The 15,865-nt window shown below is 32.7% G+C and overlaps 2 protein-coding genes across 2 annotated transcripts; both read left to right on the forward strand.

Annotated features, from left to right (window-relative positions):
- Positions 1 to 2,281: 2,281 nt before the first annotated feature.
- Positions 2,282 to 5,616, forward strand: LOC106760295 (hydroxyacylglutathione hydrolase cytoplasmic-like). Its single transcript, XM_014643749.2, has 7 exons — positions 2,282 to 2,467; positions 2,566 to 2,688; positions 2,884 to 3,045; positions 3,250 to 3,328; positions 3,425 to 3,538; positions 5,063 to 5,239; positions 5,317 to 5,616. The coding sequence occupies exons 1-7, from the start codon at positions 2,421 to 2,423 to the stop codon at positions 5,398 to 5,400; spliced, it is 786 nt and encodes a 261-aa protein (XP_014499235.1). The 5' UTR covers positions 2,282 to 2,420; the 3' UTR covers positions 5,401 to 5,616.
- Positions 5,617 to 6,560: 944 nt separating this feature from the next.
- Positions 6,561 to 14,403, forward strand: LOC106762411 (RING finger and transmembrane domain-containing protein 1). Its single transcript, XM_014646311.2, has 8 exons — positions 6,561 to 7,557; positions 8,588 to 8,664; positions 8,798 to 8,966; positions 10,696 to 10,784; positions 10,880 to 11,044; positions 11,156 to 11,233; positions 13,592 to 13,695; positions 13,985 to 14,403. Exons 1-8 carry the CDS (start codon positions 6,960 to 6,962, stop codon positions 14,088 to 14,090), a joined length of 1,386 nt encoding a protein of 461 aa, XP_014501797.1. The 5' UTR covers positions 6,561 to 6,959; the 3' UTR covers positions 14,091 to 14,403.
- Positions 14,404 to 15,865: the final 1,462 nt, after the last annotated feature.

Below are 15,865 nucleotides of genomic sequence, written 5' to 3' on the forward strand. Positions count from 1 at the left end.
AGAATAAAGCTCATACATTAGGTGCAAGAATGGACATTCATCTTCACATGAATGAATAATCAATTATTGTTGTCTGAAAATCATTTTGGCATAAATCCTTTTAATAATCTATTATCAGGTGTGATAATCAATTATCTCCTTAAAAAAAAAACTTAAAAATTTAGTTTTTGGTTAGGGCATCTTGTATGCATATTGATTTCTTTTATTTTATCTTATTTTTCTTATGGATGAAAATTGATATGGTAATGTAATGTTTGTTTAGTAATATCAATGGGAAAGTTTATGAGATTTTATGTATGAAGTTATGTGTGTATTTGAAGTATGGTTGAAAAGAGTTTCAAAGGTGGAACTTCTCAGTGGTGGTTTCAAGTATTGTAAGTATGAATATGGGAAGCCCAGTCTTGGAGTTCCTCCTGATATTCTAATGGTCACCCATTCTCAAGTAAAGAGGGGTGAGGCACATCTTTAGAATAGTGGGAGGTCTTAGTCTAGGGGTTTTACCTTGGCCTAAGGTGAGTGATAACAGACCATTCTTGTGTGGTAGCTTGGGGTGGGTCAGTTGTTTCATGACAACAAGTGCACAAACTGTCATAGCTCGATATTCATATTAATCCAAATAGTCAAATCAAAGGGTGTCATGCATAAAAATGTTTGGTTGATTTGATGTGAGATATGTATCATACAGTAAAATGTTTAATATATTTTTGATGTATTATGAAAATGTTTTGTATTACTAGCTTGTCTTTGTTTGTTTGTGTTTTCTCTTTTGCGATGATTACTTTAAATGATATGAACTTAGAGAGGACGTCTTTCTTATCATCTAGTGTGAGGTTGAGAATGTAACAACACAGATGGAGTTTTGTTCTCCAAATGTAAGATTTTCTTCATGGATAGTCTATAGTTTTTAGTAAGTTAACATCTATATGTAATATTTTACTTTGGTAATTTTATTCTATTAAAATTGGATGTGACATAAATAATTCTAGTAATTTTATAATTAAAAAATAGTTAAATTTATAAAAATAGTCAAATTAGAAAAATGATTAAATTTTAAAAATACAATTACTTAAAAGATAAAATTAATAAAATAATTATTTTAGTTTTAAAAAAAATTATTTAAATGGTAAAATTAGAAAATAAATGTACACATAAAGAGATTTCTTTTATATATAATTATAGATATATAATTCTTTATATATAAGTACAGGAGAAAGCACCTCTGTGCATGTGTATCTATTATTTTTATTGTGACAAAATTTATTAGATTATAAAATAATTTTTATTAAAAATAATTATAAAATTAAATAATTTGTTTAAAAATTTTGTTATATAAATAATTTTTTATCATAAATAATTATTTAAATTTCAAAAGTAGTTATTAAATATACAAACTAAAAAAAATCTTTTATTACAAATAATTATTTGAATTAAAAAAATTACTAAAATATAAAATTAAAAAATGGGAATAAAAAGAATCCTTTTTATATAATATAATATATGTATATAGGAATATATATATATATATATATATATATATATATATATATATATATATATATATATTATTATATTATTTCTACTTCTCCTCATCACCTTTCAAGGATTTCCAGTCCATTCACAACTAGAATATCCTTTGGGAACCTTCTTATAAATTTCATAATATTAAAGAAACGGGCACTACTTTTCCCCTAGACAATTTAATACTTGTTACTCAAGGCACGGTTAAACTTATACTTTTATATTAATTTTAAAAAATATTAAATTTCAGTAAAATATATAAAAAACAAAATATTAAGATATTTTATTTAAGTATTTTTTACTATAAATAATTAATTTAGTTTTAAAAATATTTAAATTTAAATAAATAATTATTTAAAAGAATAAAATGATAAAATAATTATTTTAATTAAAAAAATTACTTAAAATAAAACCAAAAAAATTAATTGAATTTAATTAATAATTATTTAAAGGATAAAAATAATAAAATAGTTTTTTTAATTTAAAAAAAAAAACTTACCAGTAAAATTAGAAAAAAATATTACATATATAAAAGAAAATTTTTGTCTAAAATTATGTAGATTTCTTGAAAAGAAAATCTCAAAACGTACTTTTGGTTTGTTAAAAAATTTAACTTTACGTTTCAATATCTATTTCAATGACTCGTGTTCACGTTGCTTATTGTTTTGACACGTTAGAGACGCGTGGCAGTTTATGATCAAACCAAACCAATCTAACAAACAACTAAGTATGTTTCCATGCGTCTTGTTTTTCCACATCCCTCTGTTTCCTATTAAACTAAAAACTAACTCAAAAGAACCAGAAACTACTCTGTTTGTGTAGTGAGTTTTGACAGTGATTGTCAGTTTCTCCTAAAATTGAAGTAATTTCACACAAACACACTTGTAATTAACAAACCAACCATGAAAATATATCATGTTCCTTCTCTGCAAGACAATAATTCCTTCTTGTAAGTCTATGCATGTTGTTCCCTGCATGCAATTCTACACAGATTTAACATATTCTTGTTATTCATGCTTATTATTGTTTGGTTTTGCACTTCTGTAGAATCGTTGACGAGAGTACAAAAGAAGGTGCCGTGGTGGACCCTATAGAGCCTGAGAAGGTCCTAGAAGCTGCCAATTCCCATGGGGTCAATCTGAAGCTCGTTCTCACCACGCATCATCATGGGTGCTAACTAATTTCTACTCTCCATTGCCATAGTTTTATTTTGGTTGAATTCGTATTCTAGAACTCAGAGAGTGGAATTATTCATTTATTGTTTGAAATCTCAGTACTTGCATTTGTATTTCAGTTTTTTTTTATATGATGCTGACTCTTGAGATGAACATGAATCTGTTTATAAATTTCGTTTGATTGTGGCAGCATGCATGCAGGTGGAAATGAAAAGATAAAGCAATTGGTGGCAGGAATTAGAGTCTATGGTGGTTCGATTGATAACGTCAAGGGTTGCACTGATAAGGTTGAAAATGAAGATAGGATATCCCTGGGAGCTGATATTAATATATTGTCTCTGCACACACCATGGTAGGTCCAATTATACTTGTCAATTCACCTACCAAAATATGGAAAGTTTGAATTTACTTACCACCCTGCATTTCTAAAATATTAATTAGGACTCTAATTTTGTACTAAATGAGTGCCTTGTTAATTCAACTTTTGTAAGTACAAATAAACTCTAATTTATTTCCCTCTCTGTTGTTAACGTTAACCGTTTGGTGACCTGGTTAGCCACACCAAAGGTCACATAAGCTATTATGTCACCGGCAAAGAGGGGGAGCAACCGGCTGTTTTTACTGGAGATACACTGGTAAGCTCACTCACTAATAAATTTTAGCCTTTTCATATAAGCCATGGGAAGTGTGTATGTACATGAATTATGAAGAAATTGATTTATTTTATGCAGTTTATTGCTGGTTGCGGGAAATTTTTTGAAGGAACAGCAGAAGAGATGCATGAGTCACTCTCTGTAACATTAGCTTCGTTACCAAAGCAAACCCGAGTTTACTGTGGACACGAGGTAACATAGTACCTAAAACTCTCTCTCTCTCTTAGTATCATGCATGTTTTTTCCTTTATGATTTGCATGTGATCATGTGATCATATTTTGGATGTGCATCAACCCAACCAAGGAATGGTTGGTTGTAAAATTTATTGCTGCTGATTATTCTCATTATCATTTGGACGCGTGCCATTTTTCTATACTTTGTTTAAAGTTTAGGCTCATATTTGCACTTTGGGATGCATTTTTCCATATTCATTTGCAATAGAGAAGAAAAGTATAATAAGGTTTCCTATATATAAACTAAAATTAATTTATACCAGATACCAGATCTATGGAACAAAATTAGGGGTGAAGTGTAATTTAATTTCCAGAAGACTTTGATTTCTTGTTAAGAGTTAGTTTTATTTTTCTTCTGGAGTCCTTAGCATGAAAATCCATATCCTAAAGGTCAAATTAATAGCCAGCCTCCATACTATATACTTTGGAAAAAAAGTGGGTTTTCTTTTATACTATTTCAGTTTTATTATAATAACATTATAATAATAAATTAATATTAAAAATACTCAGATTATTTCTATATTAATAAACTTGTCATAATTAATAATATATGCTATTTCTAATATTAATAGTAATAACTATAACTAATATTATATATATTTTGATCAAATGAAAAATATGGATTCAATAATATTATAATTAACTTAGGTCATATGTTTGTAAGTATTCTAACATTTTAACTTATACACTAGATTAAATAAATAAACAATAAGGAATATGAAAATAAAAAAAGACAAAGAGAATAATTTCAACAAAACCACATGCCAAGTGATTTGTACCTCAAATCTATTTCCACAACACAAATAAATATGCTTTTCAGTATCCAACACAATTAAGGATAACGGGACATCACAATTAAGGATGATAATGGAATGGGATGAGAATAAGTTTTGTTATCATTTAGAAAAAAATTATCTTTAAGAATGAAATTTATGTCTTATTTTATTTTTATCAACAGATAAACACTAATACTCATATATGTCATTTTATTATTCAATATTAAATAACTAATTTTTATAAAATAATAATGAAAATTAAAAAAATTATATTTAATATAGAATATCTAAAAAAAGTTATAATTATATATATATATATATATATATATATTCATATATGCATATAATGCGAGATTATTTTTTCAAAATGAAAGACAATGCCATATAGATGAGTTTATTTTCTTACACAACCTATTTTTCAAAATAACATATAAATATGGATGGAAAATATGGAAATATCAACCAAAATTAGTGGTTCTTTTCTACCAAATTCATTATGTAGACAATGATGGTGAGCTTTGCAATATATCAGAGAATCATTTATACCAAATTTTGATACGAAATTATAACTATCTAGATATTCAATGTAAGTTGTACAATATCCTTATTATTTGAAGAAGTGGGTTGTGTGCATTAATTAATTGTTGTAAATAACTCTTGGTTAGGTTTACTACATAAGACGAGTTTGAATTGGTTGTGTTTGTAGTACGCAGTGAAGAACTTGCAATTTGCTATGACAATCGAGCCAGATAATTTGAGGATACAACAGAAACTAACATGGGCTAAGAATCAGAACCAAGCTGGCCAACCCACAACTCCCTCCACCATTGAGGAAGAAATGGAAACCAACCCATTTATGAGGGTTCACCTACCTAAGATTCAGGTTTATCCCCACCCGACGTGTCATTCATTTTCATTTCTCTGTCCAAACTATGACAAATAATGCAAAAATCTTTGCAGGAGAAAGTAGGTTGCAAGTCTCCAATTGAAGCTTTGAGAGAGTTAAGGAAGCTGAAAGACAAGTGGATGATGGGGTATCTATAGTAATATGTGTTGGTGAAAACTGAAAAAGAGATACGAGATAGTTGTCATGTTTGCACAATGTATGTTACGTTGGTTAGTCTAATGCTAAGATGTTCCATTTCATTCATGTTATATACTTGTCAACTTGAAAAATATTCTTCCTCTCTCTCTCTCTCTCTCCCCATGTAACTTTCAACCGCTAAATCTTAATTAAAAAAAGCATACAAATACTAGGAAGATTCGCTTCTATCTGTGGTGTCAGAGAAAATAATGGCCTGCTTTTTACCGATGTGTTTTGTTGCAAGCCAACTTTTTTATTTTCTTTTCGTTTTGGTTCCTGCGCTGATTGCGGGTCTCGTTTTTCTTACGTTTGGCGTAAGCGTGGCGCAGACTTGTCACAGCTTCTCACTTTGTTACTTCGTGTTCGAAATCATTAAAGGAACACTTAAGAATCATAGTAAATTAAGACTTAAGAGACAAAAAACAGTACTTGTATTGATAATTTGATAGGTGTCATTGAAAGCGTGGTTGAAGCTGTAAATATATTGATTACGAATTGTTTTAGTTAGCGTTAATGCTTTTAGACTTGACACTAAACAGTGGTGGATTAGTCAATTATATGTGTTTTTCATGTTTAAGGATGTACGGATCGTGGTGTGAGTCTGATTAAAGTCGAATAGTTTCAAATTCTTCATCCATCACACTCAATAAACAAAAAATAAATATGACAGAAGCATTTATTGGAACTTTTTAAGTTCTGAAGCGATTTTAAGACTACATATTTAAATACGAATAATGTTTTCTTCGCTTAAAATGAAGATCTGGAATTAATATTTTTGGCACTTAAATTGTAAATTTCAATTTTTTTTAAGGTAAAAAAATGCAAATGAGGTATTTTTGAAAAGAAAAAAAACATATCTTTACAAACAGATAAGATTTCTACCATAATAATTTGTAAAAAATGGTGGAATTAGAAAAAAGAACGTTTAAATTTAATTACCAAGAGAATTTGACTTGTTACCAACTAGAATTTGTTGGAATTGGAATCATTACCAATAATTTAGCGGAGTAAGAAGTTAATAACGATAAAAGGAGGAAAAAAAAAGAGAAAGAGGTGACGGGATCCGTTGGAAGGGAAGGTGGAAGGAAAGAAAAGTATAACAATAATAATAATATCCAATGAAACGCGTTGGTTCATTTATCATGATTGGCTCATCGATGTCAACCTCTCACACACGCTCCGACACAGTCACATACAAAATTAATCGAAAGAGAAGGTTTCAGCTTCGTGACCTTGACTTTTCTCCTCTCTCCCTTTTCTGTTTGCGCTATGCATCATCGCATCGCATCGCAGGATCTGCGTTCGCATTAAACCCTCTATGGCCATGTTCATCTTCACTTTAATCTTCTTCTACGTATCTTGCTTTTCTTCCTTCGTCAAACTTCATCTCTTCGCTCGCTCCCGATAATCTAATCCAGACACCCTCTGAAACGCAAAACGAATGTTGTTGTGAATTCTTATAGGTCAGTACCGTACGGAAAAAGGAATATAAGGTAGTTCAGGTTAGGGTTTCGAAGAGATGGAATCGTCACCGTCGTCTTCGTCTTCGTCCTCGTTGTCGTCGTCTTCTGGAAGCGATGCCGGCGGTGGTGGCGCTGTCACGTGGTTCGGGATGAGTTTCCCGTTCCGTTCCCCGCTTTCTCTCGTGATGGATTACTGCACGCGCGAGGATTCCGCGGAGCCCGTGATTATCATTCCCCGGACGCGCCCGCGGTTTCAGGCGCCGACTGAATCTTCTGCTTCTGTTTCGGCCTCTGACTCTGGCGATAATGCGTGCGGCGGGGCTGAGGAGGTTGCGATACGCATCATTGGGGCCGGCGAGCAAGAGAGCGGTTCTTCGCCGTCGTCATCGAGGAGCCGCGCTGGGGAACAGGGATGTGAGGAGGCGGCGGTGGTTGGGAGGAGCGGGATGCTATCGTCGGAGGCTCGCCGGCGAATGGCTGAGGAGAGGGTGCCGTTGGTGTCTTTGGATGATGAGATTGGTGGCGGTAGGGATTCTTCTTCGTCTTCCTCTACCTACCAGAGGTATGATATTCAGCAGGTTGCGAAGTGGATTGAACAGATTCTTCCGTTCTCCCTCTTGCTCTTGATTGTTTTCATCCGCCAGCATTTGCAAGGTACTGCTTCTTTCTGGTGTGTAGTTTGGTCTCTCAAGCTGGTTTTTCTGTTTTAATGCCAACTACGTGATCAAGCCGTTGGATTATATTATTTCTAATTTGTTGTATGTGCTAGAGTTTGAGGATGTCAGTGAAGCAAGTTATCTTGCTCAGATATTAGAGAGACTGTATATGCTTGACTTGTTGGCCTGACTATGATATGATTTGTTTGGGGTATGCTCCTTTTGCATTGTGCTCTTGATATTGATAATTGTGTTTCAACATATCTTGGCTTTTCTGCGCCTTGTATTTGAAGGCCTGTCTTGGTTTTCTCGTGATGTGCTTGGTGGAATAATGGTTGGTCAGAGAAATGTTGCTTGCTGTTTTGAGGGACGGAAGCTGTGAAAATTGTATCAACTGATATACGTGCTACGTATTTGGTTATATTAATTTTTGGTGGTTATTTCTTGATAAATGTTTACTATTAGTTCAAACTAGGATAAAGCAAGCGTGGGCTGCTGTGTGGCTTTCAGCACACTGTGTACTAGCCTAGGAAAGAGGTAGAGTGAAATAAAAGGTTACCTGAAACAATTGCTGAGGATCATGTAGGAATGTGTTTGTAGCTTTCTTTCGTTTACTGTTATATTACTCGGAGGTGCTTCTCCTTTGTAAGGAAATTGGAATTTCCTAGTCATTAGAGATGTAAAGATGAATTTGTAGAGTTAATTCGAGATTATGTTGATTCCTCTTGTTTCTTTAATGGTTCTTAGTTGATTATATCAAAACTTTATTGTTGAAGAACACTGTGCTGCTTGCTTTTTTTATCTTCGCTGTGACCACGAGTCCATGATTGATTCTTATCTTCTTTGCAATCTCTTATCTCTTCTAATTAGGGAAAGAAGAATTGTGGTTTTTTTATATAGTTGATTGGTTCTACTGTATTGAGTGGCAGTAAACTGCCTCTCACATACAGTTTCAGTTTATTTTGGTGTTTTACTTGAGTTGACTCTTTTGACATAACCATGTTATATTCATTTATGGGAACATGCAGGTTTCTTTGTCACAATTTGTATATCAGCTGTGATGTTCAAGTCAAATGAAATTGTTAAAAAGCAGACTGCCTTGAAGGTGATATACCCAGATTTTTGTAATTTCTTTTAAATTTCCATTTCCCAAATGAAATACTTACGTGTAAAATCCTATCCTCTTGTTGCAAGAGGAAAATAAAATAAAGAGTCTCGATTCATGTTCATTTCTGCAGGGAGATCGGAAAGTCTCTGTTCTTCTTGGTATCTCTTTTGCCTTTATGCTGCATGTTATATGCATTTACTGGTGGTATCGAAATGATGATCTTTTATACCCACTGGCTATGCTTCCCCCAAAGACAAGTCCACCTTTCTGGCATACAATATTCATCATTTTGGTTAACGGTACGTTTTAGTTCTTTTTACGCGTGGTTGTTACATTGTTTTTATGTTCTATTTTCGCTAGATATTTTTATTTCTCTATTGGACAGAGACATGAAATGTACATTGATAGCACGTGTTTGGCAAAAATCTTAGCAATTTGTTTTGATTGTTGATGCTTGATTAATATGTAAGAGACTTGGAAGTTTTAATACAACAGTAGGGTTATTTACTTGATTAATAATGATGAAATTAAAGACTTCCTTTTCTCTTTGTTCCTATGCTTCATAACTCATTTCTATTTTGAAATATACTGTTTTTCTTTTTCAAAATATATCCTGGTTGTGGAAGGACGGGAATACAATAAAAGGGTTCTTCACATTAATCAGTGGCTCCGGGCCAAAATTGAATAAAACTGGTTTCAAGATAAATTTTATTTGTTTGTTGCCAATGGGGGTTTCCTACCCGGTCAACCTTTTCCTTGGTGGGTGGTCTAATCTTATTGAAAATCTTTGTTGAGGTTGGTGGTTTTTCACTTCTCCTTGGCCTTAGATTGGGGAGAGCCTTCATCACCCTAAACTTTTATCAACAAAAAAAGATGACCGTCCTTTTCTGGTTTTTCCTCTTTGGCATAGAGACAAAGTCTCCCTTTTTGTACTTATGTACAGTCATTGCTTGATCATATCAGTACATTCCTTGGGAAGGAGGGGGTGGGGGCAGTGTTAATCCAATATGCCATAGTGAAGCCAATTTTGATCTCCGAATATTTATACCCACTCATTTCAGGCCTCTTTAATGGGTTCAGATTCTTTGAGCTTATTTTATCACATATAAGTAATTAATCTTAGAAAACTTTCTTACAATCCTTCTATATGCTCCACTTAGCTTATTTCAACGAGCTTTCTTGGTGAAGGTTATAAAAATAAGCTTATTGAATTTAGTGTTTGTGAATAAGCTCTCATGTGTTAGATAGAATATGTTTAACTAAACACTTTACACAACGTACCTTTAGACGAGCTTGTTGAAATAAGCGCTTATATACAAAGGGGTCTTACATTCTCACTTATACAACTTTGCAATAACAGCTTATTCAAAAAGCTAAAACAAGTTTTAGCTTTGCGTCTAGCTTGATCTGAGCATGAAAACATGTAGCCGCTGCTCCCCCCACTCCTTTCATTTGAATTGATATTGTTACATGAATTGTGGAGACTATCATTATGTGTAACTTTCAGTATTGTTGATGGATTTGATGCATACCTCTGAATTTTTAAGCTATATATTTTGCATTAGTGTGCCGTGCAGCCGACCTTGGTGGAACCTAAATAAGTTACTTACAATATTAAACATGGTCTTATTTTTTTTAATCGTTAGCCAAGATTCATGGTCTTCAAGTATTTGTCCATTGGAAGTATTTGCTATGTCCTATTTTTTTTTTCTCTCTCAAATTTGGCTGTTTGCATAATAATTGTCTGGTTTTCTTTCATCGGATGTTATTTCGGAGGAAAAAAATGTACCTGTCAATTTGCATTACAAAATATTTTACAACACCAATAATTAGTATCTTTGCAAATCTTTTTGATGCTATATATCAATAAGATTTTTGGGGTGTCCTCGTTAATTGTTTATTGCTGTCTTGGCTATCCCTTGATATTGATGTTTTTCCTGGCATATAATAATTTTAATTCTGTTTGTATCAAATCTTGTCTCTTGGTTGGTTGGAATTGATGGCCACAATGTACATTTGACTTTTTAGATACATTGGTGCGGCAAGCAGCAATGGCTTTGAAGTGTTTATTGCTTATTTACTACAAAAATGGAAGAGGCCATAACTTTCGTCGGCAGGTTTGTGTAGCTCCTTGCTTTTTATCCAGCATTATAGCATTTTTGAAGTGTAAATTTCTCCTGCAATCTTCTGAATGCATTTAACTTATTTCTAGGGTCAAATGTTAACTCTGATTGAGTACACTCTTCTGCTGTATCGTGCCTTGTTGCCAACACCTGTTTGGTACCGATTTTTCTTGAACAAGGATTATGGAAGTCTGTTTTCCTCACTGACCACAGGATTGTATTTAACTTTCAAGCTAACATCAGTAGTTGAGAAGGTATGTTTTCATTCTTTAAAATTGGCATTTACATTATAGTGATATGTTTAATAATATTTGTGCATGAACCTAAATCATTCCATTTTATTCAACCTTCTATGTATTTATTAGGTCCAATGCTTTGTTTCTGCCTTAAAAGCTTTATCAAAAAAGGAAGTACATTATGGGGTTTATGCTACAACAGAACAGGTAAATAATCTTTTGAATTTTTTATTAACTCTGAATCTGAATACTTGCAGTTACAAGTGATACTTTTCAATTCTTTGTTGCAATTTATTTATATTGATGCCATTTTTGGTTTCGTAATTGTTGCCTTATATTTGTAATTACACACAATATATCTAAAATTGAGTAAGTCAGTTTCTGTCTCTGGCTTTTAATTGCTTTAAATTTGATATCGTGACATTTTTTAAGTACGAACCATATTTGTAAAATAAAATATATTAATTTTATAATTCTATGGTATTAACCATTGTCTCTTTCTATAATAAGTTGCATGAATGTGAAATTAAGTTAATATAATAAATTGTAATATAAGTTAAGGCAACTGTTTCCTATCTTATTACTTAACATATAATTACTATTGCTATTGTAAATTATTGCACATTAATAATGTATCATGGAACGGGTGACATTACTATTTAAGAATTTAATGCAAAGGAGTATACAATGTTGATTGTGAAATGTGATTGATTAATATTTTTCTCAATGCAATAGCAATTTTATTATGGTAGATGGTGTTGTAGTCTAGCGGAAGCATGAGAGGCTATACACACCCTAAAAACTGCAGAATATATATGTAAAATAGAAAACTTAGAATGTATATCAAGAACAATAAATTGGAAACCTATAAGAAATAAAGTCTTCCAAAAGTGTCGCAATTCATGAAATTAAGGGAACAAAGAAGAAATACATTGATAGCAGAACAAAAGAGAGGAAGAAAATAGAACTTTGGTATGTCATGCTTGGATGCAAAGAGAAGAGTACTGACTCCACAGAGAGTATAACTTCAGAATTAAGAATGTGAACGTATTTGTTAAACATAGTTTATGTCAAGGACAATTTGTTTGTGAAAACAGAACATGATATTTTACAAATAACAAATCTGAATGTCAGATTCATAAAAGAACAAGACATTGAGGGAAAGAAAGGACAGAAAAGAATAAGGGGGAGGAAAGAAACTAAAAAATATAGAGGAAAGCTGGAATCCAGAATTTTTTCGAGGAAGAAACAGGGATAGGCAATCTTATTGCATGAGAAATACGAAATTGCCTGAAGACGGTTGTGCAATTGCTAGAAATACTTCTTGTTGTCAAAGGTAGTGTTTTGACAACTGGACATGAATTGAAGATGGTTCCCATATATGTATAGTTTAGGTTTTACGTGGATTGTCATGTTTTCTTCAAAAATAAGAATTATAATCTCATGTGGAGAGCTATCATTTCAAAATTTGTTTTTTTTTTTTTTTGTTATGGCGGCAATTTCCTTCGTGATTGCTTTTAGAAAAGCAGTCTTAATTAGCTATGACAAACAACAGCACCATGCGATGGTTCTTCCATGGTATTTGTGTTCTTGATGGCCGTGGTGTTTTGTTCATGCCAAGTGTGGAAGACTGTGGAAGACTGAAAGGAAGGCAATAGGATTACCAGATACAGAAATTGGCTTAGTAGGCTGCATCTCTCCCATGAACAGGACGTACTCATTGTACGCAAGTGGTGCAGACAGCAATAGTGTTGGATGTGTCAGATGAGGCAATCTGTGCAATATTCACAATTAAAAACTGTTTGTTGCTTTTGGTTCTGTTCCATTCCTCATGGTGTTCTAACTAACCTCTGGCAAATAGTGAAAAATGGTGATAATGTTTAGAAACTATGTTGTTCTAAAATTTGAGAACATAGCTCAATACTGATGTTTAGGGTTTCTTGCAGATGCTAAGCTTGTCAATCTTTAAAAAATATGAAATGGAAATAGTTATAAACTAGGCCATCAAAGATATTAAATTGAAGAAACATGCAAGAACTCAATTCTTCCTTGTGACCAAAACATCATTCTATTTCTTAATGTTTTAATTTAAATAACAGATGTAAAATGATATTAAATATTTTTTTCATTCTTTAACCTTTTTCCCCTTTTATTTTCTATTATGATTATATGACCACTCATGAACCCCTTATTATATAGTAAGTAGATATGGCCTATGGATATGCTTGCATTGTCTCCATTCCGGAATAATATGACCTCATGTCATTCAAAAATTTATTTAGTCGGTTGCTTGCACGTAGTGCTTAGAAAATAAAACATTACCTTTTTTGGATAATAGTGTGGGGTGTGATCCATGTGTTGAAAATCTATATTATGTTAATAATTGGTGTTTACTTCATACATTTTTGTTCTATATTATGTTTGTTATTGACCTTATGTTTTTCATTTATTCCTCTTTAACGTGATCGTTTCTGCATTTAAGGAAATAAACTTGGTATACAAATATTGGGTTTTGTCGAATAATCTTTTTCTGGCATCCTTCTAACATTGATTAACTAAATGCAGGTGAGTGCCGCTGGTGACATGTGTGCTATATGCCAGGAGAAGATGCAGACTCCCATATTGTTGAGCTGTAAACACATGTTCTGTGAGGAGTGTGTATCTGAATGGTCAGTTTTGAATTCCTTGTTCGGAAAATTGAAAGCTTACTACATATTTAAGAGAACTGAACTAAAAGACTTTAATAGTAGATAATTATTTAGGGTGGGCTAGCTATCTGTCGACAGTCCATCCCGTAAGCTGCATATATGAATTCCCTGTCCAACTGCTTTTATTAAAAAAATCGATTGAATGATTGTCTTTTTGGCTTTTACAAGAATAATTCATACTGTGTACTGATTTGTTTCATAATCGTTTTCATCAGTCTCTTTAACCAACTAAGATACATTTGTTTTTCAGGTTTGAGAGGGAACGGACTTGCCCATTATGCAGGGCATTGGTAAAACCAGCTGATCTTCGGACCTTTGGAGATGGATCAACAAGTCTTTTTTTTCAGCTGTTTTAAGTTCACTTTGTTCGGCTTGTTGGGTCATATTTTTGAGCCAAAAATCTTCCTGGGAAATGTCACCTTTGGTTTGGTACAATTTTCCATTAATGGTTTCTAATGAAATTGAATTTGGAAAAATGAATAACATATATTTCTATACATGGCTAAGGTATAAGTTCTTTCTAGTGTAATGAGGTCAGATGTACAAAGGGCTATAGAGAGCTGGCATATGAAATCCGCGTGGATCTCTTAAACTTATACGCACATCAAACGTGCTGGAAACATTTTGTTTATAATGATACATTTCAAATTAATTCCCCATTTCCCCTCAGTCTTCTCTTAATTTAAATTTGTTTTCGGCGATTTAATCTAAAGATTTTGGGTAAATGAAGTATTAAATGAATGAATAATAAGTAAATATCGATTATTAGTTTGCAAGAATATAAAATCACGTAACTGATTCGGTATATTTGGACTCAACCTAAATTTTGAACATGATCGTCCGTCATGACAGGCATCTTTAACATCATTTTTCCAGCTGTTTTCGCGTGGTTAAATTAAGTTTTGCAAATTGTTCAAACCTCATATCCCCTTCTGTAAATTCGCTTGCTTTACAACCTTTTTATTACTTTTCTTTTTCTGATTTGAGAAGCATAAAAGTTTAAGTAGTGTTTCGGGTACAGGGTTAAGTAACTTTATAATACGTTTTTACTTTTTAGTCACACGGGTTGTTAAATTTGTTCTAAATTCAAGTTCTTCTTTGTTAATGCTTTAAATCGATTGAGAGTATCTATCAAAGATACTTCAATGCTTAAGTCAGTAATTAACCCAGACGGTTAAAGTAAAATCTTAAATTCATAATAAATGTGATCACTTAGCTCTTATCTTTGACCAGTTTTCAAACCTTTGGTGAAGGTGCATCTACAAATAGACCACCACTGTTTGTGGGTGAAAATTATTCTTTTTGGAAAATTAGAATGCAAATCTTTCTTGAATCCGTGGATAGAGGAATTTGGGATGCAACTTTGAATGGTCCTTTTAAGCCAACTCATTGTTGATGGAAAAACTATTTTGAAAATTTTTTCTGAGTGGTCTCAAGAAGAGAACAAAAAAGCACAATATGATGTCAAAGCTAGAAATATCATTGCCTCTGCACTAACTGTTGATGAATTTTTCAACACATCTCAATGCAAATCTGCTAAGGAGATGTGGGATGTCTTGGAAGTCACTCATGAGGGCACTGATGAAGTCAAGAGAGTAAGGAAAAATTCTTTGATTCAAGAGTATGAACTTTTAAAGATGAAGGCTGTTGAAACAATCAATGAAGTCCATAAAAGGTTCACTCACATTGGAAATCACCTTATGGCTCTTGGCAAAGTCTTTGACAAGGAGGAGATCAATATCAAGATTTTGAAAAGTCTAAACAAAAGTTGGCAACCCAAAGTCACAACAATCTCTGAGTCCAAAGATCTGACCAACATGAACATGGCTACACTATTTGGAAAACTAAGAGAGCATGAGTGTTAAGTCCCTGACAAGTGTACCAGATCGTTATCAAGTAATATAAAACGGGTAAGTCCGAGTATCGTCTCCCAAAGGACTCTTAGGCCTTAACTTTCCTGTAAACTAATCGCATAAGACTTGAAAAGAAATTAATTTTAGGTTTTGGATGCAGAACGAAAATAAACATGCAAAATGCAGTGAATCAATTGGCTAGAAGAAACTATGGATGAATGGAGTTGTTGGGGTTTACAATTTAATCTTATCCATCCTCTTATATCTACTCTTCTTAT

The sequence above is a fragment of the Vigna radiata genome, chromosome 5 (assembly GCF_000741045.1).
Source record: "Vigna radiata var. radiata cultivar VC1973A chromosome 5, Vradiata_ver6, whole genome shotgun sequence".
Taxonomy (NCBI): Eukaryota; Viridiplantae; Streptophyta; class Magnoliopsida; order Fabales; family Fabaceae; genus Vigna; species Vigna radiata.